This window comes from Hakea prostrata, chromosome 5, assembly GCF_041222555.1.
Source record: "Hakea prostrata isolate BN-2017 chromosome 5, UWA_Hpros_2, whole genome shotgun sequence".
NCBI lineage: Eukaryota > Viridiplantae > Streptophyta > Magnoliopsida > Proteales > Proteaceae > Hakea > Hakea prostrata.
The window spans coordinates 24,120,067-24,146,739 of record NC_142604.1 but is presented as its reverse complement, the minus strand read 5'-3'; the positions used below and the strand labels follow the sequence as shown (position 1 = coordinate 24,146,739).

The 26,673-nt window shown below is 39.7% G+C and overlaps 1 protein-coding gene across 1 annotated transcript in view; it reads left to right on the top strand.

The window, feature by feature from the left end:
• The first annotated feature begins 22,674 nt into the window (after positions 1-22,674).
• PFD1 (PREFOLDIN 1) overlaps positions 22,675-26,673 on the top strand; it is a 30,606-nt gene continuing 26,607 nt past the window's right edge. Inside the window, exons 1-3 of the mRNA XM_089155108.1 lie at positions 22,675-22,831; positions 23,797-23,855; positions 23,962-24,015. Coding sequence (XP_089011234.1) covers positions 23,832-23,855; positions 23,962-24,015 — 78 coding nt within the window. The 5' untranslated portion in view covers positions 22,675-22,831; positions 23,797-23,831. The remainder of the gene's footprint in view (positions 22,832-23,796; positions 23,856-23,961; positions 24,016-26,673) is intronic.

Below are 26,673 nucleotides of genomic sequence, written 5' to 3'. Positions count from 1 at the left end.
GAAAGACATCCTTCAGGCGAGGAAAGAGACTGGTGGCGATGGAGGCAAAAGGAAAGAGGATGGAGTCATGAGATATGATCAAAGGGATCGAAGGAATAATAGGAATTTTCCAAGAAATGGTCCTGATCGTCAATTCAGAAGGGATATTCCGAGGCCATTCCAAGGAAATTATACTCCTCTCAATACTAGAAGGTCGGAAATTCTGATGCGAATTCAACATCAAGGAATTGTGAAATGGCCATTACCAATGATAGCAAAGGTACCAAGATGAGAGGAATCCGACTAGATTTTGCAGATATCACAAGGATCATGGTCATGATACTGATGATTGCAAAATTTTGAAAAATGAGATTGAACGATTAATCAGTGAAGGGAGACTGGATCATTATGTTAAAAGGAGAAATGGAGGTAACCGGAGAAATGTTGCTGATCAACCAAGAAGATGGAATAACCAGCCACCAGCAAGGGAAGATCAGCCGAAGGGAGATTTTCAATTTAACTCTCCAGATGAAAATGCTAAGCATCAGGAAAACCAGCAAGTTCAACAGAAGCAGTCTCCTGTCATGACCATCTTGGGAAGTTTAGATTTGAATTCAATTTCAAAGTCTAAGGCACATGCCAGGTATGTAAATGCTGTCGAATCTCATGTTATTCCTAAAAGAATCAAAAAGATGAAAGAGATAGTCTTTACAAAGGAGGAGATGGATGGAATTCAGGAACCACATGATGATGCCATTGTGGTAGTCATTGAGGTGGCAAACAGGGATATTCACAGGGTTCTAGTCGATATGGGGTCTTCCGTAGACATCATGTCCTATGAACCTTTTCAACGGTTAAAGTTGGATACGGTCAAGGTAAAACCTTGTGGGACAAGATAATGTGGATTTCCTGGAGAATCTACTTCGGTAGAAGGAACTATGGAGTTAACAATCACATTGGGAATACATCCACAAACAGTAACTACGGTTACTAAATTCTTGTTGATAAAGAGTTTGTTAGCCTACAATATAATTTTGGGAAGACCAACATTGAATGCTATTGGAGCTGTAGTTTCGACAAGACATTTGAAAGTCAAATTCCCAACTGAAGGAGGTATTGGAGAATGCAAGTCTGATCAAAGAATTTCAAGGCAAAGCTATACAGCTTTTTTGAAAGATTCAAAGGCACAAGGTAAAGCTCTTGCCCTTACTATGGAGGTCATGGATAACAAGGATGAAGAAAAAATTCAAAGAGGTGAACCAGTAGAAAAGCTGGAAAAAATTTATTTTCGCCTTGAAAATCCAGACAAAGGAACCATGATTGGAGCTGATCAGAGCAGTCAAGACAAAGATCAGTTAAAAGAATTTCTTCAACAAAATGCAGATGTCTTCGCTTGGTCAGCACAGGATATGCCGGTGTAAGCCAGAGAAGTGGCAGAACATTGTCTCTAGATAGATAAATCTATCAAACCAGTGAAACAAAGGCGAAGGAATTTCTCATCAGAAAAGCATGATGCGATTAAGATAGAAGTGGAAAAGCTCAGAGAATCTAAGTTTATTGAGCAAATTGAATGTCCTAAATGGCTGGCGAACGTGGTAATGGTGAAGAAGCATAATGGAAAATAGCGAATGTGCGTAGATTATACTGATTTGAACAAGGCATGTCCTAAGGATTGTTATCCTTTGCCACGAATTGATTAGTTGATCGATGCTATGTCAGGTCAGCAAATGTTAAGCTTTATGGATGCTTATTCTGGTTATAATCAAATTCTTATGAAAAAGGAGGACCAACCCACATAGCATTCATGACAAATTGGGAAAGCTATTGTTATAAGGTTATGCCTTTCGGATTAAAAAATGCTGGTGCAACGTATCAAAGGGCAATGAATAAGTTGTTTGCTGATCAGATTGGAAGAAATATGGAAGTTTATGTAGATGATCTTCTCGTAAAAAGTCAATTCAGGTCTGATCATCTCACTGATCTAAGGGAGTGCTTTAATGTACTCAGAAGGAATGGAATGAGACTCAACCCTGAAAAGTGTGCATTTGGAGTTCCATCTGGTAAATTCCTTGGTTACATGGTTACACAGAGGGGTATTGAGGCGAATCCAGAGAAAATCAGGGCCATCTTGAATATGACAACACCCAGCAGTATGAAGAAAATCCAAAGTTTAATAGGAAGAGTTGCGGCATTAAGCAGATTTATATCAAAATCAAGAGATAAATGCGCACCATTCTTCAAGGCGTTGAAAAATCTAAATGCACTTAATGAATTCAAATGGTCAAAGGACTGTCAGAATTCCTTTGAAGAATTAAAAAGGAGGCTGAACTGTCCACCAGTTCTATCTCGACCAAAGCCAGGAGAGATCTTGTAGATATATTTATCTTCTTCGAAGGCAGCAGTAAGCACAGTATTAATTCGAGAAGAAGGTACTATCCAAAATCATATCTACTTTGTAAGTCATACATTGTTAGATGCAGAATCTAGATATCCAGAATTTGAAAAGCAGGCTTTAGCTTTGATAATAGCGGCCAGGAAGCTTAAACCTTATTTTCAGGCTCATCCAATTATTGTTATTCTTAACTGGCCTTTAAAGAAAATATTGCATAAGCCTAATCTGGCGGGGAGAATGGTATCATGGGCAGTAGAGTTAACAGAACATGATACAGATTATAAACCCAGAACTGTGATAAAGGCACAGGTGTTGGGTGATTTTATTGCTGAAAGTATTTCACTACCAGAGGAAGAAAAAGATTCCAATGAGGTGTCTTCTGGGTGGACTCTACATGTGGATGGGTCAAGTCATTCTCAGGGATCAGGAGCAAGGGTGATTTTACAAAGTCCGTTCGGATTTGTAATTCAGAATGCACTTCGATTTAATTTTCACGCTTCAAACAATGAAGCAGAGTATGAAGCCCTTATTGCAGGTTTGCGGCTGGCCAGATCCCTCTGTGTACAAAACATTGAAGTAAGAAGTGATTCCGAGCTGGTGCTCAGCTAAGTTATAGGAGTGTATGATGCGAAGGATGATCGGATGATCAGTTATCTTAAGAAGGTATGGGAGTGTAAAGAGTGGTTTTCACAATTCTCGATCATGAGAATATCCCGAAATCAAAACAATGAAGCAGATTCTCTGGCAAAATTAGCATCTGCAAAATCTACTTCTTTACCACAGGCTGTATATTTTGAGGAACTGGATATATCCCAGCATATTCAGAGCCAGAGATAATGGAAATTGATGCAGAAATATCTTGGATGGATCCTATTACACAATATTTTAAAGATGGTATTCTTCCCGAGGATAGAGAAAAGGCCAAAATTGTGAAAAGAAGAGCTGCTAAGTTTATTCTAAAGAATGAACTGTTATATAAAAGAACAGTTTCTGGGCCACTTTTGAAATGTTTGGGGACCATCTGATGCACAATATGCTTTGGCAGAGATCCATGAAGGAATCTGTGGAAGTCATTTAGGTGGGAAGGCTTTGGCTTATAAAGTTCTAAGACAAGGATTTATTGGCCACGCATGCAATCTGAAGCAATTGAGTATGTAAGGAGGTGTCATCAATGTCAAATTCATGCACCAATTTAGAACCAGCCAGCAGAACAACTGACATCAATACTTAATCCCCTTCCATTTGCTATGTGGGGAATGGATTTATTAGGTCCATTTCCTGTTACAACCAGAGGAAAAAAATTTCATGGTAGCTGCAATTGATTATTTCACGAAATGGGTGGAAGCAGAAGCCTTGGCCACGACCACCACAAATCAAATTGAGAAGTTCTCTAGAAACCATGTTATATTCAGATATGGTCTGCCGAAGATTTTACTAACAGATCATGGAACTCAATTTGACAATGAAAGATTCAAAGAATTCCGTGCAGATTATCACATTGAATGTAAGAACTCATCTGTGGCATATCCTCAATGCAATGGTCAAATCGACGTAACCAACAGAACACTTCTGCAAGGAATAAAGAGGAGACTGGATGAGGCAAATAGCCTATGGATCGATGAATTACCTTATGTATTGTGGGCGTATAGGACTACAGTCAGGACACCAACAGGAGAAATGCCTATTAAACTAGCATATGGGTCTGAGGCATTGGCTCCAATGGAGGTTATGGTGGGATCAGACAGATCAGAAAGATTTGATCCGATGACTAATGAAGAAGGGTTGAGGGCAAATCTTGAATTTTTAGATGAAGTCAGAGAGAGAGCTTTATACCGCAATATAGAATATCAAAGAAGAACAGCGGCGTACTACAATGCTCGTGTCAGACCTAAATCTTTTAGAGTGGGAGATTTGGTCTTGAGAAAGAAATCAATATCAGATCCAAGGAACTGTGGAAAGCTTTCTGCAAACTGGGAAGGACCATATGTGGTGACAAAAACTATAAGCAGAAATACATATTGGCTGAAGGATGCTTATGGGAGTTGTTTGAAACGACCGTGGAATGTAATTCATCTCAAGAAATATTATCAATAGAAAGGAAACAGGATTTTCTGGTATTCTTGAAGAAATCATCTGATTAATCGTTGTCATCAAAAGATTCTTCTTCATTTAGTTCAAAAGATATTTTTGGCGAACCAGTCTTCTGATCATGCCTTTCAACGCTGATCCAGGGTCATTCCTTCCGAGGGTGATCCCGACTTTCCGAAGTCAGGCTCAAGTAGCCAGCCTTTCGAGGTCTGATCATGCCTTTCAACGCTGATCCAGGGTCATTCCTTCTGAGGGTGATCCCGACTTTCCGAAGTCAGGCTCAAGTAGCCAACCTTCCGAGGCCTGATTATGCTAGCTAATCACGGATCATGCCTTCCGAGGATGGTCCCGACTTTTCGTAAGTCAGGCTCAAGTAGCCAGCCTTCCGAGGCCTGGTCATGCTTTCCGAAGCTGATCACGGATCATTCCTTCCGAGGGTGGTCCCGACTTTTCGTAAGTCAGGCTCAAGTAGCCAGCCTTCCGAGGCCTGGTCATGCTTTCCGAAGCTGATCACGGATCATTCCTTCCGAGGATGGTCCCGACTTTACATAAGTCAGGCTCAGGTAACCAGGTCATGCTAGCTTAATCATGAATCATTCCTTCCAAGGATGGTTCCAACTTTCCGAAGTCAAGCTCAAGTAGCCATCTTTCCAAGGCAGCCTTTTGATCGAGAGCAAAGGAGCTGATCAACAAAATTACTCACAAAGCAAATTATGTGGAGGACTTTAATCAAAAGCGCAAAGACTTTCTACACGCCATTATCTAAGAATATCTGACTAGTTATAAAAACTTCATCAGTTATATTCTCCTCAGGAATGTTTCGTTAGAAGCTAATTAAGGGTACAGATTTGGTCAGAAGGGTATATCTAATCAGATATACAATGGCCTGAGGATGATGGTCAATATTATAAAGAATCTCTTCAAAGTATTATTCTATCAGAGCCAAAAGGAACAAAAGAGAAACGAAGAAAATTCTATTGATATAAAAGATGGACAAAGTCGAAAATCTCATGTACTAAAGAGATTAGCAAAAAAAAATGTAAATTGGAAGGCAAAAGAAATATTTTCCTAAATTTTTGAATTTGCAGATGGGTCAACATCTGCAACATCATTAGCAGCCTCATCAGCAGCAACTTCTTCATCATCTTGAAAAGGTGAGTCATCACCATCACCTAGATCACTGGCAGAATGATTATGGCCAGAACTGGAAGACTCATTATTATCATTATCAGTATCATCTTTTGACGAACTATCAGAGTTCGGGTGTTTCAAATTCTTAAGATCAAAAAATGTCCTAGATGGGAGAAATTCTGGAGGCAGCAATTTGAAATCTATGTTGGGGTGAATTTTAAGGATTTCCGAGAAGATTTGGTCAGAACAGTTCTTCACCATGCTTTTGCAAAATCCGAGGAAAGCTGGGTTATCTCCAACTTCCTTCATAGAAGAGGTAATTGAACTGAGGACAATCTGATTCTCATTCTGTATTCTTTTCTTTTCTGCCTTGAATTGTCTTCTTTCTAACTCCAAATCTTCATGCATTAAGGCTTTGTATCTCAGAGTCTCATCTAAAAGAGCATGTAGACTCTCCTTTTCCTTTGAAATCAAGCCTAAGGAAACCTTAAGATTATCTTTTTCTGCTGCGACCTCGCAGAGTCTCAATCCCAAACTATCATTTTGATTCTCTAAAGTAGACTTTTCTTGTAAAATCGAGTTGAAAGCTTTAACATGGTACTCCTGAGCCAACTCCAAATTTGTGTTCAATTTTTCAATCTTTTCGAACTTTTCCAAAAGTTCATTCTTCTCTTTTTCAACATCTCTTGACCAGGCAAAGGCTCTGGTTAACTTTTCCCTGAAATCCTCTCTCTCAGCAGTGGCAATCCTGGCCCTTTCAAGGGCATTATTCTTTAACATCGAGAGCTGAAGAAGCTCATCCTTATGTTTCAAAACAGCATCTCTTAACATGGAAACCTCTTCCTGCAAATCAGCACAATGATTAGAGCAGAGTTCATAGTCAGTTTGCAAATCATCAAGATCATTGATCAAATATATTTCTCTGAATTCAGCAGCTGTCGATTTTCTCTCTGAAGAGTTCAAATTTCTTCGAAGTTCTTGTACCTCATTAACCAGCTCAAAATTCCTCTTAATCAGATTGTCATTTTCCTGAGATAAAGTTTTTTCCCTCTCCAATACTTCAGAAAATGCATTAAAAGCAGCTCCAAAACATCTGTAGATTAATCAATATAAACCAAATAGAATAAATATATAAAATCAATAATAAATCAGTTTTAATGAAAAAAGAATAAAGATCTGCTTCTTACCCCCATCCGTGAGAGTAAAGGTCAGGGTCAGACATTCGAGCTGTTTCTCTCTTATCACGAGGAATTCTGCCTTTGGTTCCCCATTCTATGGCAACCTCCCAGTTATGGCTGGCTGTATGATTCTCTTTCAGAAGCCATCCAGGGTTAAAAGGGTTTCCTAAATCGGCAACACTTAGGGTGTCATCTGGTTGACCAGGAATTGGTTGGAGATCAGCAACTTCAATCACATTCTGAAGATCTACATTCATGGCAGCATCATTTGAATCAACCTGCATAACAATATTTTCTTGGTCTCCAAGACCAATCTGGGGATCAACTACCATATGGGCTTCATGAAGAGCAACATTATTTTCTGGTGGGGTAACTTCAAGGGGAGGAACATTCTGGTTATTTTCTTCAGGAGGAGGAGCATTCTGATTATTTTCTTCAAGAACAGGGGGTATATTGATGTCTGGAATGACATCATCCAACACAGGGTTTGATAAGGCAAAACAAAAGTAGAAAGAACATTCACAGAAACATTTTCTTCAGCAACAATTTCCAAGGGAGGATTGGACACATCAACATTCACATCACATAATTGATCAGCAATTTCCTCAATAATATTACCTGCAGCATGAATTAATATATCTTCAGCGATTTTCTTCAGATGATCAAGAGAATAGTCAAAAATTTCCTTACCTTGACCTTCATCCTCAACCATCTTTTCTGGGAAGATAGAAGTGTCATGGGATAACTCAGCTGATATGTTTGGCAATGTGTGTTCTCTGTTTTCTTCAACATTAGTTTCAATGACAGTAGGGATTTCTTCAGGAGGATGGTTTTCCTCATTGGGGGCTTCAGTAGGAACAGAATTGGATTCTTTTCTCTTCATTTTCTTGGAACCAGATAAACCCTGACCAGAAGCTGGACCTGTAGACCGAAGTCTACATCTCAGGGTGTTGGAAGTTCTGGAGGTCCTCATCTTGGGACAAGGAGTTTTACTGGCAACAGTTTTCACAATTTGAACATCAAGGTTTTCTCTGACGGAACCTTTTGGCGTCTGGTCAACTTTCTTCTGACCAGGGGAAGTTTCCTCCTCAGTAGACTTTCTTTTTGAGGAACGGAAGGCAGTGTGCTTTCTTTTCTTGGTGGGCTTGATAACCTTGGGATCATATTTTTCTTCTTCTGAGACAACTCTTCGAAGTTCAGCGACACTAGGAATTGGACGAGCAATAGTTTCTGTATATGCATAAAATGAAGACGAGATTTAAAGGAAAAGTAATGGTAAAGGAAGGAAAGGTATATCATTGTTATTATCCTTACCTGGGAAGAGACCGTGATTGATTAGGACCGCATCTGTTTTTAGGTCGGCCGCATCAATTGGAATTCCAGTAGGAATCAAACCCCAAGTTTCTCGGTCATATTCATTGAGTTCTGGACGCACTTTCAAAGGGGACAGGGAGTTCAAAGAATGTAAACACCATCGGGAACGGAAATTTGGATTTGGAATGGCGCAGAAAAAATACTTTTCTCGCCACTGTTTGTTATCATGGGGAATAGAGGATTCAATGAAAATCTGGGATTCTTTACCCAGTTCATTTGAAATGCAAGTTCTTCTGGCAAAGTGAAGGTATCCGCGTTCACGGGATACTTATAGAGTGTAGTAGTTTCTGAAAAGATCGACAGAGGGGATGCGTTTCATTCTGAGAATGAAGGCGAAAAAGCAGTAAACCAATCTCCAACTGTTTGGAGTGAGTTGAGAGGGACAAACATGATAATAATCCAACAAAGACTGGACTATTGGGGTCAAAGAAATTCTGAAACCTGAATCGAGATGGTCAAGATAAATGGTGATGACTCCTAGATCAACTGAATAAGGACGGTCAGAAGGTTCGGGAAACCATATTCTGGCGTCAGAAGGGAAATGATAACTTTCAAAAATAAGAAGCCAGGTGAGATTTCTTTACCTTGGTTGGATACCACTCAGGACTTGCATACTTCGGGTCCATTTTCTCCTTGGACATGTCTACATGCGTATAGATGACGATAGCTTCGTCATGAGCATACGGAGAGGGTTTCCAGTCTAAAGGGTTCTGATGGGAAGAAGAAGCACCAAACATATCTTTCAGTCGTTCAATACTTGGAGGAATAATGGGTTGTGTGGAGGTATTGGGTGCTAAAGGGTTGGAAGCAGTATCCATGGTGAAAGCAGGAAAGGAAGAAGAAGAAAACTCAAAGGATAAAATCTGAAGAGAATTGATAGGAAAAATGGCGGATAAGTATATTTGATATTCTCGAAAGAGGAGGACAGAGTACGGAGGAGAGCAGGTGATAGTTGACAGATAAATATATAAAGAATGAAGAGAGGCGAAAGGAGATTTCTGAAAAATGGGGGGAAATACACGATGTTCCAAGATCAATGGTCATTACTTTTCATAACTGACGCGTGGGATCAATCGGTGAATATAGGGAAATTGCGGTTGAGAATACGAGGATGATGTATGAAAAGTAAGGGAGGACATGATAACCGTACGTGGGGAAGAGACGAAATTTATGATCAAGCGACGATAACGTTAAGGAAGATGAAAAGTTATATTTAAGAATTTGTGAAAAGTCTGACAAGAAAGAGATTTCAGCCGGTTTACAGGATGATTTGGGGGCTGAGTACAGAGATGTAATAATCACGCAAGATGGTTCAACTATTACAAAAGATATGATTTTATAAGGGGGAAATCAAAAATCAACTTTCAAGTTAATGATGATATGATGACTTGGCGTCATAGTTCTTTGGAAATCAAAAAGTACCTTGGGAAAAGGCGTAAGAGCTAAACAGGGTATGCTGGATGATTTTGATGAACGAGTTCAAACCTGCTGATTAGAGTCTCATGTAAGTTCAACCTGATCAGCAGGCTTGGGGGCTTGTGTTGTGACTAAAATATCCACTTCCGGTTTATACCGGTCTAATCAGGCTTAACCGGATTCGATTGATGAGATGAAAGAACTTATGGGTTCACTCAAGATTATAAAGGAAAGATGATCAATACCATTCAAGAAGGAGCGATGATCCGACGGTCATGATTGAAAGTATTATTAGCAGGAAAATCCATATAAAAGAAAAAGGATCATTCGAGAAGGGTAAGTCTCTCAGAACACAAACACTGGATTCGAACCTAATTTTACTCCATTGAAACACCTCAGAAGCTCTTTCGAGCTCCGAAGAACTATCTTCATAAATCTAACTAGATCGTCGGAGACACGATGCCGATCAAGACGATCGGCTCCATTTCTAACCAGTGTGTTTCATTTTTCCAGTGAACGAGAGATTGATGAAGGAATCAAACCAGCCAGAGCAATCTAGATCTGAGGAGTTCGGTGCAAAGGTGACGATTCAAGGCGATCGGAAAAATTAGCACCAACAGATAGTTAACATAACGATAAATATGTGAGGTTTGTATCCCTCACCTGACCAACACTTACAATTCTCCAAAGATTCCAAAACCTTTACAAATTGATGTGCTAGCAAGCTACTGGAACCCCTAAGAATATATGCATTTGATTAGAGTTGGAAACTAAGATAAGCCTCAAGACCGACCAAACGCCATTGTAGAGAGGTGGCGATCAGTCAACCCCCTAGGGGCGGTTGACCTCTGCCGACCGACCTCCCGAGGTGCAAGAACAACACATGGGTCTAAACTTCATTGTCTTTGATCCCCCCCCCCCCTATTTCTGACGAGTTCTGGGTCTATCGTGGACACTAAATTTGTCCCCAAAGCATGCTAATTCATCCCAAAACAAACATAAATCAAATCACAACCTAGATCTAACATTCTTTTGATCTAAGGTTTTCTAATATCCACTTTGAGAAAAATTCAGTAGTAGTAGGGAATGACGTAAAAATCATCCCATGTGCTAGATGTGATAGGGAATATTGAAAAACATGTGTTTCCCAATTGAATAGAATTCCCAACATGAATCCTAGACATCCTACATCCACAAAACGAAGAAAATAACAGAGAGTAGATTAAGAAGATGACTGATTACCTTCAAAATCGCAAACCAATAACTAAATCATGCTTCATGTCACTAAATCCGCCTTCCTCTTTCCTGTCACATGAGCTCTGACTCGTTCTAGGGTTTCCCACTGACTAACAATATAAGAATGCCTTTTAGGAAGCAAAGAATCGTTAATTAGGGGTTGTAGGAGTCAAAACCCCAAAATACCCATGCTATCCCCGACCAACAGTGTAATATCCAGCCCTATTCTAACCCTGACCCTAACCCGGATCCACTGTTGTATTCAGGTCCGAAGACCCGAAGCGGTGGTAGAAGAGACCTATGGACCATTCTGATTGATGATCATGATTCGGAGACTGAGCCTATGGACATTGATGATGATACCCCTTGCTTAAATGCATTATCAGTGTTTAAGGAAAGTCTGCGCTTCGGAGAAGATTAATCTCGTTGATGTACCTAATGACCTCCTGTGCACAATCCAAAGGTATTCCCCGAAACTAGACTTCTTGATTGAATTGTGGAAGAAAACCTCACTCAAATTGACCTTGTATAGCCTTTCAAATCCCTACTTGAAGTTGCTGAACTAAACCTGTTTTTCTGCTGAGAAATATTTTGGTCGATCCTTTTGGTCGATACCATCGACCAAAACCATCGACCAAAGTTTCCCAGTCTGCCAAGTTAAAGATTCCATGGAATATTCCTATTCTATTTATTATGACCTTGAGCCTTGAGCCTTGTGCAATCATTTTTCTCACCTGAAATCGTGGGGAGAGCTTCCCAAGGCACCTCCTTGGCTAATGTGAAGGGCACCTCATCAAAAGCTCATTGTTTACTATTGATTCTTGTCTACCTCTTCCACACTAAGGTATGAATCACCATTCCACTCTCTACCCTACCATTATCTACTCTTTTATTTTCCTTTATTGCTGGTGAGACATTGGAAATGGTGCTGCAACCTTGCAACCACCACTCCAAGTGTCTACACATGATTAACCTATGAGTTTCTTAGCCATCCATTGATGCTATGCCTCCACCTCATGCCTAGCTTATGTTTTCCCCTATTCTTTTATTAACATCATGTCATTTTATACCAAACTGAGTTGTAGGGCATGCTATGTTCATGATTATCACTTCTATATGATTCCAATTGGATTTCTATTAGTTCCTCTAACTATTACATGCCACTCCTCATCAATGCAATCAATTCCAACTCATGCCACGATGTTTATCACTTGAACTTGTTATCTCAAATTGGGGCTTTTTGTTTGGACCATTGGATTGGGTAATTTTCTTGACTTATAGTGTCCTACTACTGTTGTTAAGTGTTCCTCCAAGTTTCAGATTGATCCGAACACCGGAAAACCAATTTAGGATGAAAACACCCAAAATCCATCATTCTGTCCCGAAGGAATTTTGGTTGATCCTTTTGGTCGATACCATTGACCAAAGTTGTTGCTGACAGCAACCTTGGCCAGTTTTGATCCAATTGATATCCAATCTTCTTAATCCCTTCTCTAACTTATTATTGATGTTTGTTTAGGGCCTTAACAATTATTTTGGACTATTTCTTGGTACTCTCAATTCATCATCAATTCAACCCAAGGTAAGGATGGTTATCTCCATAAACATATGGATCACCAACTTATGATTTATGTTCTTGTTTATGAATGGAACCTTTTGATTACCTTTAAATCTTTATAAGACTGTTATATATGTGTTAGAACAATAGTATTGACATCTTTATACTCTTGTCATGTTACATTACTATTCTTGTTTACTTATGTCTATGATGATTCATTTCAATATCATGTTTTAACTTTTATGATAAGATGTATTGGATGCATGAAAGATGATGAACTTGAATATGTGATTGCTTACGTATTGACTTGGGATTGGGGAGTGTTCTATTGACACTTCTGTCCTTAGGCATCGAAGGGAATAGTATGGGATGTTCTCCGATGGTGCCTATCGACACTCTCCCGGGTTATTGGATGACATACATAGGACTGCCTAGTTGGTTGGCTAGGTTTATCCTTGTCGTGTCAGACCCGAATCGGAAGGGCATTGAGACCGAACAACCCATGGTAGTGTATGGTTGGATGGGCGCTCTAGGCCGGTAACCAATCCGGTAGGGGACATAAACCATGCTACGGATACCTGAAAGGGGCCATTTATTGGTAGAGTTGCATATGGATAGACTTGGGCTCACGGGCGCTCAAGACAGGTAACCAATCCGTGAGAGGACATGAGAGCTTCCCGTTTACTATATGTGGATGACCAAATAGGGTTGATGAGTCTGGAATCCGGGATTTCGCTGACTCTAGTGTGAAGGATACCGGAAAGGATTGCCGGGGCGATGAATGGACGTATCTGAATCTGACTTGACCGACTGAGTAGATGACTTGCATTGGGCTAGGCTTTACTGTGACATGCGCCAGTACTTGACCAAATGGTGATGTGAGAGAGCGGTGACCGATTCCCTTACCACGGTTTTTGATGACATTACCGATCTTCCCCAGGCATTCCCAAGATATGGAAATGGGAGAGTGACTGACGACCCAAAGAAGTACGGTGCTATGACTTAAAGCATGTCTACCCTAGAGACTAGCATTCATAGAGTTAGACTCATATTTGCATCATATGTTCCATATCGCATTGCATCATACTATGTTCTGAAGGTGTATGATTTCTAATTATGGAATAACTGCCTTGCTGAGTTCTTCGAACTCATTCCTTTTTTGTGCAAATGTTTTTAGATTATATTCCAAGTACCGAGGACTATGATGGCACCTCCTTTGAGGCGGACTATGATTCCACATACTACCCTCCAGGTAGTGGCGTCGGTGAGGATCCGTATATTGGAGCCGAGGAGGATTACTATCCACACCAGGGTTAGCCCCACAGTTGTGCGGGAGCGGCAGCGTTGGGTTTACTTCATCCGTACTGTTGAGGAGACTACTATTAGTATAGAAGAAACCCTAGCTTAGTGCCCCATTCCCCTTGTGTATTTATGGAACCTTTGGTCTTGTAACTAACTTATCTTCGGGATTATCTTTTGACACTTGGACATGTAATTAACGTTATCACACTTCTTTTCCACTGCTCTGAGAGAGTGGTTATCATACCTTCTCTCACCTTTATGATTATGCTTATACTTTATTGTTATTGTCTTCCGCACTCTGATTTATTTAATCTTATCTTATTCATGATACTTAGTATTAATTGTTTTTACCATTGATTATTAGTGTTCATGATTATGTTACCATGTATGTGGGAGGCATGGACCTCAGATCATTGATCCTTGGACTGTGGATCACATCCCGGGTATTCCAAATGGGGTACCAGATGGGTGGATGTGACAAACAGCCCTCTAGTGGAGGTCGATCGGGTGATTGGTCTCCCTAATCAATTGCCCACTTTATTTTTCCATATAAATGTGGTTTTTTGGTTTGGTTCGTCATGGACACTTACCTAATCTTGGAGATCATGTTAGGGGTTCTTACTTAGACTTGATCATCTCTTAGCCTCACCATTTATAAGTGAGAAATCCATCTTCCAATTCCATGGGTTTGTGTCAATTCTTCTTCTAAAATCCAACAAAGTGGCAGATTCACCAATTTCACCATCCAAGTCCATGGGTTCAGATCCTAATTTGATGGTCTCTACTTGGATGGCCCACAATTGTCTTCTACTAGACCCTTGGGTTCTCAGACTTGCAATTAAAGTTTCAGGTTAGGATCCTAGGAGATTTCACAAGGCCGTCCAAGGCTATTGCCACAAATTCGCTATGACAATGCTAGGGTGCATCGACACTTCAATGCCTTGAAGCGTGAGATGAACCTTTCTACAGGCCCCACCAGTGCTTGCTAGATGTGTGTTAAGTCACTTATGTGAAACTAGAAGTTTGGCCACATAGATTTAGGCATGGAACTTGTCTTCCATGTCCTGCCAATGAAACTAAAAGTTGGCTAGAAGGTTACAATACCATATAAAGGCTATTCTAGTCAAAGAATTGAGGTACAATCTCAATTTTATTATGTCATCACCACTAGCAGGGCTGCATTGCACCAAGAAATATGCAACATGTTCTACTGTGGACATGTTGTCTTCCCCAGAAAACTTCATAAAATCTGGGACTTTTAAAGTTTCTTCCTAAATCTATATGATTATAGTATTTGGGTAAGATTTCCTGTAGACTGATCTCATCATTGGCCAATACACAAGGTTAATATGGTCATGTATCAACCTAATTATACCCTCTCGGTCAATAGGTCCAACAAACTGCCCCTGCTGAGGCAAAAACTCTTGTCAATCTCTTGCCCTTCCATTGAGTGACAATGGACCTCTGTCAAGAACTTCTCATGGAGTTTGCCACTGGTTTTGAAAGGGATTAAATGGACAATGACCATTGTAATGGTCTCCTGCACTTTTCAAATTAGGAAGTTGATTTTCCCTTAAAGGGAGGTCATTTTCCCCTATTGTCATTGGTGGTGGATAATGTGGATGATATGCCATTTGTCACATCCACCCAGTCGGTACCCTATCTGGCATACCCGAGTGTGTGATCCACAGTTCCAAAGATCAGTATCGAGGAAATCATCCTCCCACATTTACAATAATATAATCGAGAATAAGATAAAATCAAAGTTAATTATATTAATCAAGAGATTAAGATAAGATTCGAAGAATACAATAAGAGTGCGGAAAATGATACCAATAGAATAAATCAAATGTAGAGTGTAGCGGAAAATTACTCTCAGAAGCAGCGGAAAAAGTAGATCAAAAGTAAATAAAAGATTACAATTGGTTCCCAAAATTAAAGGGAAAACAAAATTGAACTAAGATCTCATCGAATCTAAAAAATCAAAAAGAGAAAGAGACAATGTCCCATCACTAGCACACAAGTGCTAGAGTCGAACTAATCCTAATAAGCTCTAATCTCGTATTGGTAGTCTTCACCGTCATAGTCACCGTAGCCAATACCTTGAGTACCGTGTGAGTCATCAGCTTGGTCTTCATAGTATTGACCATCATAATCATCATTTCCTGCAACTAAGTCTAACAAAGATGTTGCAAAAAGGAGTGAGTTCAAAAGAACTCAACAAGGCAGTTCATTCCATAATAACATAATAACACCTGATAGCAAATCATACCAAATGCAATATGATATGAAACAGATAATGCAGATATGCTTCTAACTCTATGTTTGCTGGTCTCTATTCGCAGACATGCTTTAAGTCATAGCACCATACTCCTCTGGGTAGGGTATGAATCACTCTCCCTCAACCATCTCACTATCTTGGGTTCTCCAGTTGGAAATGGGTCCTGAAACCTTCTCAGACAACCTTGGCAGGGGTTTAGGTCAACACTCTCTCACGCCTCTGTTTGGTCTGAGTACTGGCACATGTCAAGGTTAAGCCTAGCCAAATGCAAGTCTTTTACTTAGTTATATCAACTTAGATCCAAATACTTCCATTCCTCCCCTTTCTAGATCCTTTCAAGTATCCTTCTCCCTAGAGTAAGCGTATCCTATGGATACAACTAACTCGGACTACGGACTCGTCAACCCTATTGGTCATCCACAAATAGTAAACATGTAGCTCTCATGTCCTCTCACGGGTTGGATACCGGTCTTGAGCACCCATGAGCCAACGTCTACCACTGCAACCCTACCAATGAATGGCCCCCACAATGTGATCCTGTCCTCTCACGGGTTGGTTACCGGTCTTGAGCGCCCACAAATCCCCATTGCTACCACGGGATGCTCGGTCTCAATACCCTTCCGATCGGGTCTGGTATAACAGGGACATCCTAGCCAAACACTTCTAGATGTGCCCTAGGTATGTCAACCAATAATCAAGGAAAGCGCCAAGGGGCACCATAGGAATGCATCCCATACCACCTCCATTGTTGTCCAATGACAAAAACACCAAAAGGGCATTCCCCATTCCCCAATACATTCCAAAATCAGTCATTCACAAGCACAACTAATAATACAAAACATAAGTAAAAAATCATTCATACATAACTGAGATAATAATTGAATTACAAGAACAAGTACTACTGTAGTTGATGAACTACAGTAGCAATATAATTATAAGAAAACTAATACAACAGTAGTAAGATCATGTAATCTAATTAATTACAAGTAACCATATATATTAGGTTATTAGGGATCAACCGTCCTTACCTTAAACAATCTTCGAAGAATTTCGGAGAATAAAGAGGAGAGGTCAAAGACTAGCAAATAAACCCTAAACAAGCATATAACAATCATTAGGAATAAGCCATAGAAGATTAGAAGTCAAACGGATCAAATCAGACAAAGAAACAAGCTGCTATCACCATTGGCAGCTTGGTTGGTAGCCTGGTCCAGTTGACCAACTAGTTGACCAATGGAACAGTACGAGGCATAAAACCCTAAATTGGTCATAACTCCTTCATTTGAAGTCCGATTGCTCCGAAATTTCAAAGGAAGTTCCCCAAAAACATACTAAGACTGTGAAATCCAACCCTATCCTAACCCTGACCCTGACCCGGAACCTTTGATGTTTGTAGGTCCGAAGACCCGGTATGGAAGAAGGAGAGACTTGTGGGCCCTCTCAGTTGAAGACTTGGTGTTAGATTCTGAGCCCATGGATATTGACAGTGATGCCCCTTACTTGGATGCACTGTCAGTGTTCGGTGAGAAGCTACACCTAGAAGAGGGGAAGTCTAGTTGAAGTACCTAATGCACTTCCGGACTCGATTCGAAGGTATTACTCTAATTTAGACTTGTTGATTGACTTGTAGGAGAAAACCCACTTCAATTTGAGTTGTTTTAGACCTTCAATTCCTTGGATCAAGCTTGTTGTCCTTGCTTGGTCGACTGAATTGGTCGACTGGGCCAGTCGACCAAAGGATTCCCAAATCCGAGAATTTGATGCTTTTTGGATATTCTCTTCTTTACTCAAGTGAGCCTCATGTCTTGAACCCTATTTTACTCATTTAGCTTGTTGAGAATGAGGGGAGAGCTTCCCAAGGCACTCTCTTGGTAGTGGTGAAGGAATATTCCATTCAATCATTGCCAATCATTGTCTCTTACCTCCATTATCATCTCTAAGGTATGATTCCTCTATCTCACTCTCTATCCTACTCTATTCTCTTCTTCTTCTTGCTGTTGTAACCTTGAAGTTGGTGCTGCAACCTTGCAACCACCACTTCAAGTGTTCATTCTTTGCTAATGCATAAGCTCATTCCATTCTTACCTATGCCATGCTTTAACTTTGATTCTTGTATATGCTTTTCCATGATTTTCTTCTTAGCATCTTGTATTCTTGTCCTAAACTGAATTATGAAGCATGCTAAGTCTCATTTCTATACTAGCATATGATCCTAATCTATTGCATATCAATTCCCCTAGCTAATTCCCCAATTTCCCTTGCAATTGCTTTTGATTTCATTGAAGACTATGATTCTTGCATATAGAACTTAGGGTTTCAATTTGGGGATTCCTAATTAGACCATTAGATTATGCTAATTACTTGTTAGATAGTGTTCTTATACTGTTACTATCAATCCCTCCAAGTTTCGATTCGATCTGAGCCCCAGAAGCTAGGTTTCTGATCAAAATTCACTATTCAGCCCTGCATTGTTCACTTGGTCAATTGGGTTGGTTGACCAAGCCAGTCAACCAATTGGTTGCTGAACTGTTTGCTTCACCGATTTGACCTGTTCGACCTTCGATTTTCCCGATTTCTTTTCTAATCTTTTATCTATGTTTGTCTAGGGTCAATATACTACCTTTGGATCATTCTCTTGTGAGTTGTTGGATTATCATCATCGCGACTTAAGGTAAAGACGATTATCTCCATATATGCATAGACTATATGAATCTTACACTGATGTTGGCAACTTAGTAGGCTTCTTTGTTGTATTTGAACATCATATGACTGCTGTACATACTTTAGGACAATAGTACCATATTTATATACTTTTGCTTATTATAATTACAACATTCTTGTCAATTACATATATAATGGATCATGTGATGTTATGACTTACTTTTTGATATGATGAAGTATTACTTATGTATGATGTGATGAACTGAGAATGTGATTGGATAAGTATGATTTGGGATTGGAGAATGTCCTACTGACATTCTGTCCTTGGACATCGGAGGGAATAGTATGGGATGTTCTCCGAAGATGCCCATCGACGCTTTCCCGGATTATTGGATGTCATGTATAGGACTTATCTAGAAGTGTTGGCTAGGATGTCCCTGTTGTATCAGACCCAAATCGGAAGGGCATTGAGACCGAACGACCCATGGTAGTTATGTGGTTTGATGGGCGCTCAAGACCGGTAACCAACCCGTGAGAGGACATAAATCACCTTGCGGATACCCGAAAGGGGCCATTTATTGGTAGGGTTGCAAATGGCTAGACTTGGGCTCACGGGCGCTCAAGACTGGTAGCCAACCCGTGAGAGGACGTGAGAGCTTCCCGTTTACTATTTGTGGATGACCAATAGGGTTGATGCGTCCGTAGTTCGAGTTGGTTGGTGCCATAGGATACGTGACTCTAGTGTGAAAGATACTGAACTGAGTTGGTTGTAGCCATAGGGGAAGTATCCGGATCTGACATGATACGACTGAGTAGATGACTTGCATTGGGCTAGGCTTTACCGTGACATGCACCAATACTTATACCAATGGTGATGTGAGAGAGTGGTGACTTAAACCCCAGCCATGGATTGTCCCGAGCGATGCAGGACCCAATTACCAACGGTGAACCCAAGATATCTTAAATGGTTGAGGGAAGAGTGATGGAGACCTACCCAAAGAAGTATGGTGCTATGACTTAAAGCATGTCTACCATAGAGACTAGCATGCATAGATTTAGAATCATATTTGCATCATCTGTTTCATATCATCTTGCATCATGTTGTGCCTTGTATCATGTGATTTATGTATTATGGAATAACTGCCTTGCTAAGTTCTTTTGAACTCATTCCTTTCTGTGCAATTGTTTGTTAGACTACTCTACAGGTACAGAAGTATATGATGGTGCCTACCCAGAGACGAACCCGGATGAGGCATACTACCCTCAAGGTACTGTCTATCATGAAGATTACAGTGAAGATACCGAGGGTGATTACGCTTCGTACCAGGATTAGTTCGACATTGGTGTGGGAGAGGCTGTGCTTGGTCTCATATGTGTACACCTATGAAGATATTTTGTATAAGACCAAGGAGACGATAGTGTAGACTTTTATGTTGTTATTCTCCTTTTGAGATTTGGATCTGTAAAACTTAACTTTGATATATCTACATTCCGCTGCTACTGAGGAAGTGAATTCCGCTCACTCTCTCTCTCTCTCTTTTGATTATATACAATGGTATCGTTTATTTTCCGCGCTTTGATTATATTGTTTCTTGTCCTTATCATGATTTCATTTTTATATTCTATGACATTAATTTATTATTGTTCATGATTGTGTTATCGCGTATGTGGGAGGCATGGTTGCTCGATACTTGATCTTCGAGACTGGTGGATCACATACCCGGTATGCCAGGTAGGGTACCGGCTGGGTGGATGTGACAAAGACTATCTATGAATGTCTAAGCATCAAAACATGGTCAAAAAGTAGTTACCTAATTGAATTATAGGATTAGGGTTTCATGGCATACAGTCCATGGATCTCATGGAAAAACTAGAGAGAATAATGATTCACTCTAGGGAAAGAAGAATAGAAATTTACAATCAAGAAAGGTGTTAGGGAGGATCCAACAAATAGAAGAGAAATCATGGTTCCCAATTTGGATATCCTCTTATGAGGGTTATCCAAGAGTTTCCTCCCAAAATCAACCACTAACAGATTCCTAAGGTAGAAAGGGAAAAGAGAAACACCCAATAATCATGGGGATACAAGGAAAGGTTGTAACACTGATATGAGACCTTTCCCAGAATTACCAAGATAGGTAGAAAAAATAATGAAGAAGTAATCAAGATCTCAGGTAGAATCAATTACAAGAAACATCATCATATGGCTTCAAGAACATAGAGTGAATTGGGGTATTCACTCTAAAGCTAAGAGAATCAGAGAAGAGGCCATTACAGTAGTGTAATAATACATTCCTCATAATCAAGTAATCAGAAGAATAGAAGAGAGAATAAATCAAAGAAGAAACAATTCGATTACTAACCTTTGTAGAAGAAAAATCGATGAAGAAACTCATACGGATGCTTGGGGATCTTCCTTGGCTTTGAAGAAGAAGTTCTAGGGTTCTTCCCACGTTCTCCAGAGGTTTAGAATTGATAATGAGTGTAAAACATGGAGTTCCTTTTAAATAAAACAAAAACCCTTAAAAAAAAAACTAGAGTTTTACCAATTTTGACCTTATTGTCATTGTTGGTCGATTGGTTGGTTGACTGGCCCAGTTGACCAATCAGTCGACCAATGCTGACAACAAATCCAAAATAGGGAAATAAAGGTCCAAACCTCAATATCTTTGGATGGACTCACAACTCATCAAATAACTTACCTAGCATGGAGGGATGCCTTCAAACCATGTCCAACTTGGGTTTATGTCCAATAACCAGGCTCTCCTTCATCGATGTGCAATTTCTTCTCTAACTTAGACAAAGTTCCCAAGTATGGAACACCACCATCAATCTCCATGGGTTCTGAGTCAAACACCATGTTTTCCATTGAGATGGCCCATAGTTGCCTTCTTCCGACACTTTGGGTCTTTGGACCTACAATCAACAGGGTTTTCGAGTTAGGGTTAGGGCTAGATTTCTCACCATTGTCTCCACTTGGCGATGTTGAGGTAGGGACTCCTCTTTGCATGACAATTTGCTCTCAAACTTTTGCAATGCTCGCTAGCTATTACGGCGTGATTCTGCCAAGTTTTGTCACATTGTTTTGAACATTTCCTTCACAGAAATGCCATTAACCATGAGGGTTCATGATTCACTTCATCATTACTCTCCATCCTAAAAAGTCTCTTGGAGGAGAAGAATTGTTCTATTCTTCTACTATCCTTGCCATACGTCTAGTAACCATTATAGCTGATATCCCACTGAGTGTGCCACAAAGATGTTTGCCCAAATTTTGGCTTACTAGGGTCTGTAATTAACCTAAGGCTGCGTTTGTTTGCAAAGGTGGGGTGGGAAAAAGGGTGGGAAAAAAAAGCATATGGGTCCCACATGTAGTGGGGTGAGGGAGAAGAAAAGGAAAGGAAAGGGTTTTGTGGAAAAGTGATGAGGTGGGTCCCACTTTTTACTTTTCCCAACTTTCCCACAAAATCCCATCAAATATATGGGGTTTTAAAATAGCATGGGGTGGGAAAGTTGAACTGCCACATCAGCAGACAAGGTTCCTTGAATCAAGGAACCTTGTCTCCCACTTTCCCACCCCAAGCAACCAAACACTCTACCATTTTAGGATTTAAAGGAAAAGTAATAAATTTACACATTTTTCAAGAATTTTCCCACCCCTTTTTTTCCACCCCACATTTATTCCAGCAAACAAACGCAGCCTAAGGGAATTTGACTATCAAAGTGTATGAGTCCTATTTGCCTTGGCATATCAAGGACTTTGCTTCTTTTTGGAAGAATGTAACAATAACTCGTGGGATTCCTTCGAATGGTGAACCTATAACATCCTAAAACTATGGCTAGAAAAAGAGAACTGTTCATTAGTTTTCGTCCAGGGCCAACATTGATTGAACCCAATTTATTTAATCTGGTTCACTCTAGATCCAATTCATACCGGTTGGAACTACTTGTGACATTGATTAAATCTCCGGGGTCTAAATGAAAATTAGACTATTTAGTAAGGGCATTTTTGTGTAAAGTGGAAAATTCTAAAAAACCTAACCGAGAACACGATTGTACCATACAGTCTGTACTCTTATAGTCTTATCTCTTCTTTCTCAGACGAAATTTCAATCCGGCTACTTCATCTTTTCTGTGTCTCAGTCCAACCAAAGCTGCAGCTGTTTTATCTCTTCTCCATCTTCTTCGTATCGACGTCTCCTTGTTGCTGGATTGGGAGAAGCAGAGCCGTTAAGGTCAGTGGAATTAATCGGTTTTCCTCCTTAGGATTCTTCTATGAATGCCTCTTCTTGTTTTCTCGTCTCTGGAGTCAATAAATCAGAGAACAATTGAAAACCTCTGCTTGGTTGGTCAGTGTGAGTATGTCGTTTGGTTGGTCAGTGTGTCCGAGAGCTTGGATTTGTAGGAGTGAGTTCTCAATAGAATACAAATCTATTCTCTTCCCTGTTTTGATAAAAAGGTAGTGGTTCAATTTCGGAAATCTATTGCATGCTTTTCATTTTCTGGACTAGTAATGAAAATTGCCAGGATGGGCAGATCTTGTGCCACCTGCAAAATGATAATATCCCATCCGATGTTTGATTCTGAACAGTGGTCTGTACGGCATTGATGCCATTTGGTCAGGAAATCCTTTTCTAACCCAAGGAAAGGTGATAAGGTCTGCATTGTCGTGCAGCGGCATTGGAGTAGACCCAGTGTAGTTCTCTAAATGTGATTCCTTTCAGATACGGTTCAACATCAGAGACATATGCTCTATTGGATTTGGTTAACTGATATTTTCTTTTTGTGACGAAGTTTATTTTGTGAGTTTCATGGATTGTATGATGGATGATGTTTTCTTTCCTTAGATGAACTGTATCTTTTGGATTTTCATGGTTTTAGAAATTACGACATGAATTTATTTTGTGGATTTCATGAATTATATGATGTATTCTGTGTAGGTATTTCTTTGATAAAAAAAGTTGGCCCAGGGAATGCTATTATTCTTTTTAGTTAGAATGTGAAGGTCTCTGACGTAGGTCGTATTAATGCTTATAGAGAAGCTGTATTAGATACGCACCTATAATTACTGTACATATTTTATTGTGCTGGATTTTTATAAAAGTATTATTACCATCTAGCTATTTAATTGTCATATGTTCCCATACCCATATGATTTCTATTCCGGAACTTACTTGTACCACTTCCTTTGCCTTAGCAGATTCAATTCATACCACATTTGAGAATTTATTTCAGATGGCTGATGAAGCAAACAAAACTGTAAGATATTCTGTTGTTTCCTTGCATGGAATTACATTATTGAATGTATGGCATTTGATCACTTTTGTGTTTTTCTTCCCCTTTCTTTTGCAATTTTTTTTTGCAGGCATTTCTTGAAATTCAAAGTCGAATGATAGAGATTACTGGAAAATTGAAACAGGTTCTTTCTGCAAGTTCTATACGTTCTTCTAGTTCTTTGAATACTAATCAGGATTATGCTGTCATTTTTTGACACTTGCATAGTTATCTTTTCGACTTTATTCTTGTTGTCTTGATTATAAAATTTTCCATTATTTATCTAATTTTATATAGGATCTAGTGTCAATCTGTTTTCCTCAAAATTTCCTTTTTGTTAGAAACTGCTTAATTGTTACTCTAATCCCTCTTGCTATGCATGTTTTGCGGTTAACTGGATAACTATGCCTATTTTGACTTTGGGAAGTGAGGAACCATCAATATAATAGAGACTAGGTTGAAGATAAGGGTTAAAATTATTATGAGGGTGGTGCCTTTGACTTATGGTAGTTATCTTCCCACTCTTTTTACATTTTAAGAATGTTCTTTTAGCCCTTCAAATCCAGGTATCATGATAATCGTGGATTGTGTATCCATCACTCTAGTAGACCCTATGTAGGATTCTTGACAGGAGACATGATTGAGATTGAAAACTGCAATTTCTGTTTTCATGACCAACTGGATAAAACAATATGATGCTTATACCTAATTTTAAATTTGGATCTAGTCTGAGAGAGACTACGCTGATATAAGCAAGGAGTGGCATTCCATTCAATTCCATCTCCTGGGAGATTTGATGAAAAATGGTTGGTACTTTGGTTAGGGTTTTGTTGGGGCAGACTATGTTACTTTTTAGTGCCCTTCAACAATTGTTAGGAGATTCCTAGCTAGCTATGATTCATCCTTGGTTGGCTGCCATCCATTATATAGGGATTGTCATGAGGAGGCCCTCAGGGCAAAAGGCATGTTACATCAATTTGCAGGATGAAGGAGTATAATTACAATTGGAAGATCACATTCGCCACTAAGCTCCTTGACTCCACTTTCAAAGCTTCTCCACGAGGGGCCTCCTAGGTTAGACTACAAAAGAAGGTCCCTGACGCCATAACCCTGATACATGCTATTTTTGTCACGGAGAAAGCCAGCATGCTTGAGATTACCCTAATAAGGAGGTTGCACTTGTGGCTGCCAATGAGAAAGGTGAGGAACTAGGATTAAAGCCCTTGATTGCTTCAAGTGATGAAGAGACACCTGTTGAACTGAATATGAAAAGCATCTTTATGGGATTCATTCACTCACCAGAGTCATAGTGGCTGAAACCTGGAAGACCCTGTGAAACATACTTATGATAATGAGTGCAAGAAACTTGACCTAGACCCCACATCTACAATTGGCATTGACCCAATCATCAGGTAGGAATGTTTTCAAGATGGGGGGAGCTGATGCAGCTCCAAGGACCTGCATCTTGAAGATAAGGCCCAAATAGGGTTATCAAGGCTGATGCCCAACAGCATATAAGTGTTTACAGTGATGTTACCCAATTCTAGGGTTTGAGTTTCTTAAAATATATCCCTAAAATTTAGAGTTAGCCCATAACAAATTCTTTTGAGAACCAGCAAGGTAAATCAAATCAGGATGGGATGGATAATTTTATTAAATATCGATGGGATATTTATGGTTTGTAGGGATGGACAAGGAGATAAAATTGGGCTCTAAAGGGGTAGGGTTTGGGCCAGATTTGGTTTAACAAAACTAAATGGGTTGGTAGGGAAAAAGTTAAGGTTTTATCAAATCCCTGTAGGATGGTTTTGAGATATCCAAAATCAATATGGGATGGAAAGGGTTTAACATGAATGGAGGGGAGGGGCTGTACTTACTGGTAAAGGTGCTGGAGTTATTGAAATTAGTGTTTTGAAGAAGCTTGATGGAGTTGATGATAAAGACCTTCTAAAACTGCTGTGGCCCCCTCCCCAGAAAGCCATGACTCTAATATCCCTCAAGATTCTCAATTTTCTTATTCAATTCAACATTCCTTTACAATGAGTGAAGTGGGCTATTTATAGCCTTAAACAAGGAGGGAAATACTTAGATTCTAACTGGGAAATAAAGACTAACTCTACTGGGGTGTCCTTTATAGGCTAGGATCCCCTTGCAACTTAGTAAATAACAGCCACCCAAATTGAAGAATTTAACTTGCAATAAAAGACCTAATTATCCACACAGAATCTTAATTTAGAATAGATTCCGTGTGGCACTAGAACTCACTTAATTGACTCAAACAAGGAATTAAAAATAGATTTGGACTTCAAAAATTATAATAAAAATTCTGAAATCTAAATAGTTAACTAAGAGTGAAAAATGATCAAATTGCCCCTAAAGGGGTTAGGCTAGCCCCTAGTTGTGCCATCTTGGTTGGGCCTTGGGGCCCAAAATTAAGGTTTCGGCCAGGGGGAAATTTCATCCTTACATCATACAGTTTTTGATAATGTTTTTTAAGTGTCTTTAGTCTAGAATAATCAAACCAAAGTCTATTTGGTACAATTTGTCCAATTAGTTGGTTTCTAAAGAATCTTGGTACAATTCATGTCAAGGACAGAGGTAGGTGTCTTTTTGATGCAGCACAACCAGAAATTACTGTTCACGCTACAGTAGCGTGAACAGTAACCTAGATTGATATTTTTCATATTTGGTGGGCCCCAAGTCTAGCTTGCATGGAAATAGATTAATTTGGTGGGCCCAAACTCCAGCTTGCAAGGAGATAAAATAGGATTTGTTTTCGTGGGAGTTATAGAGATAATTTAGA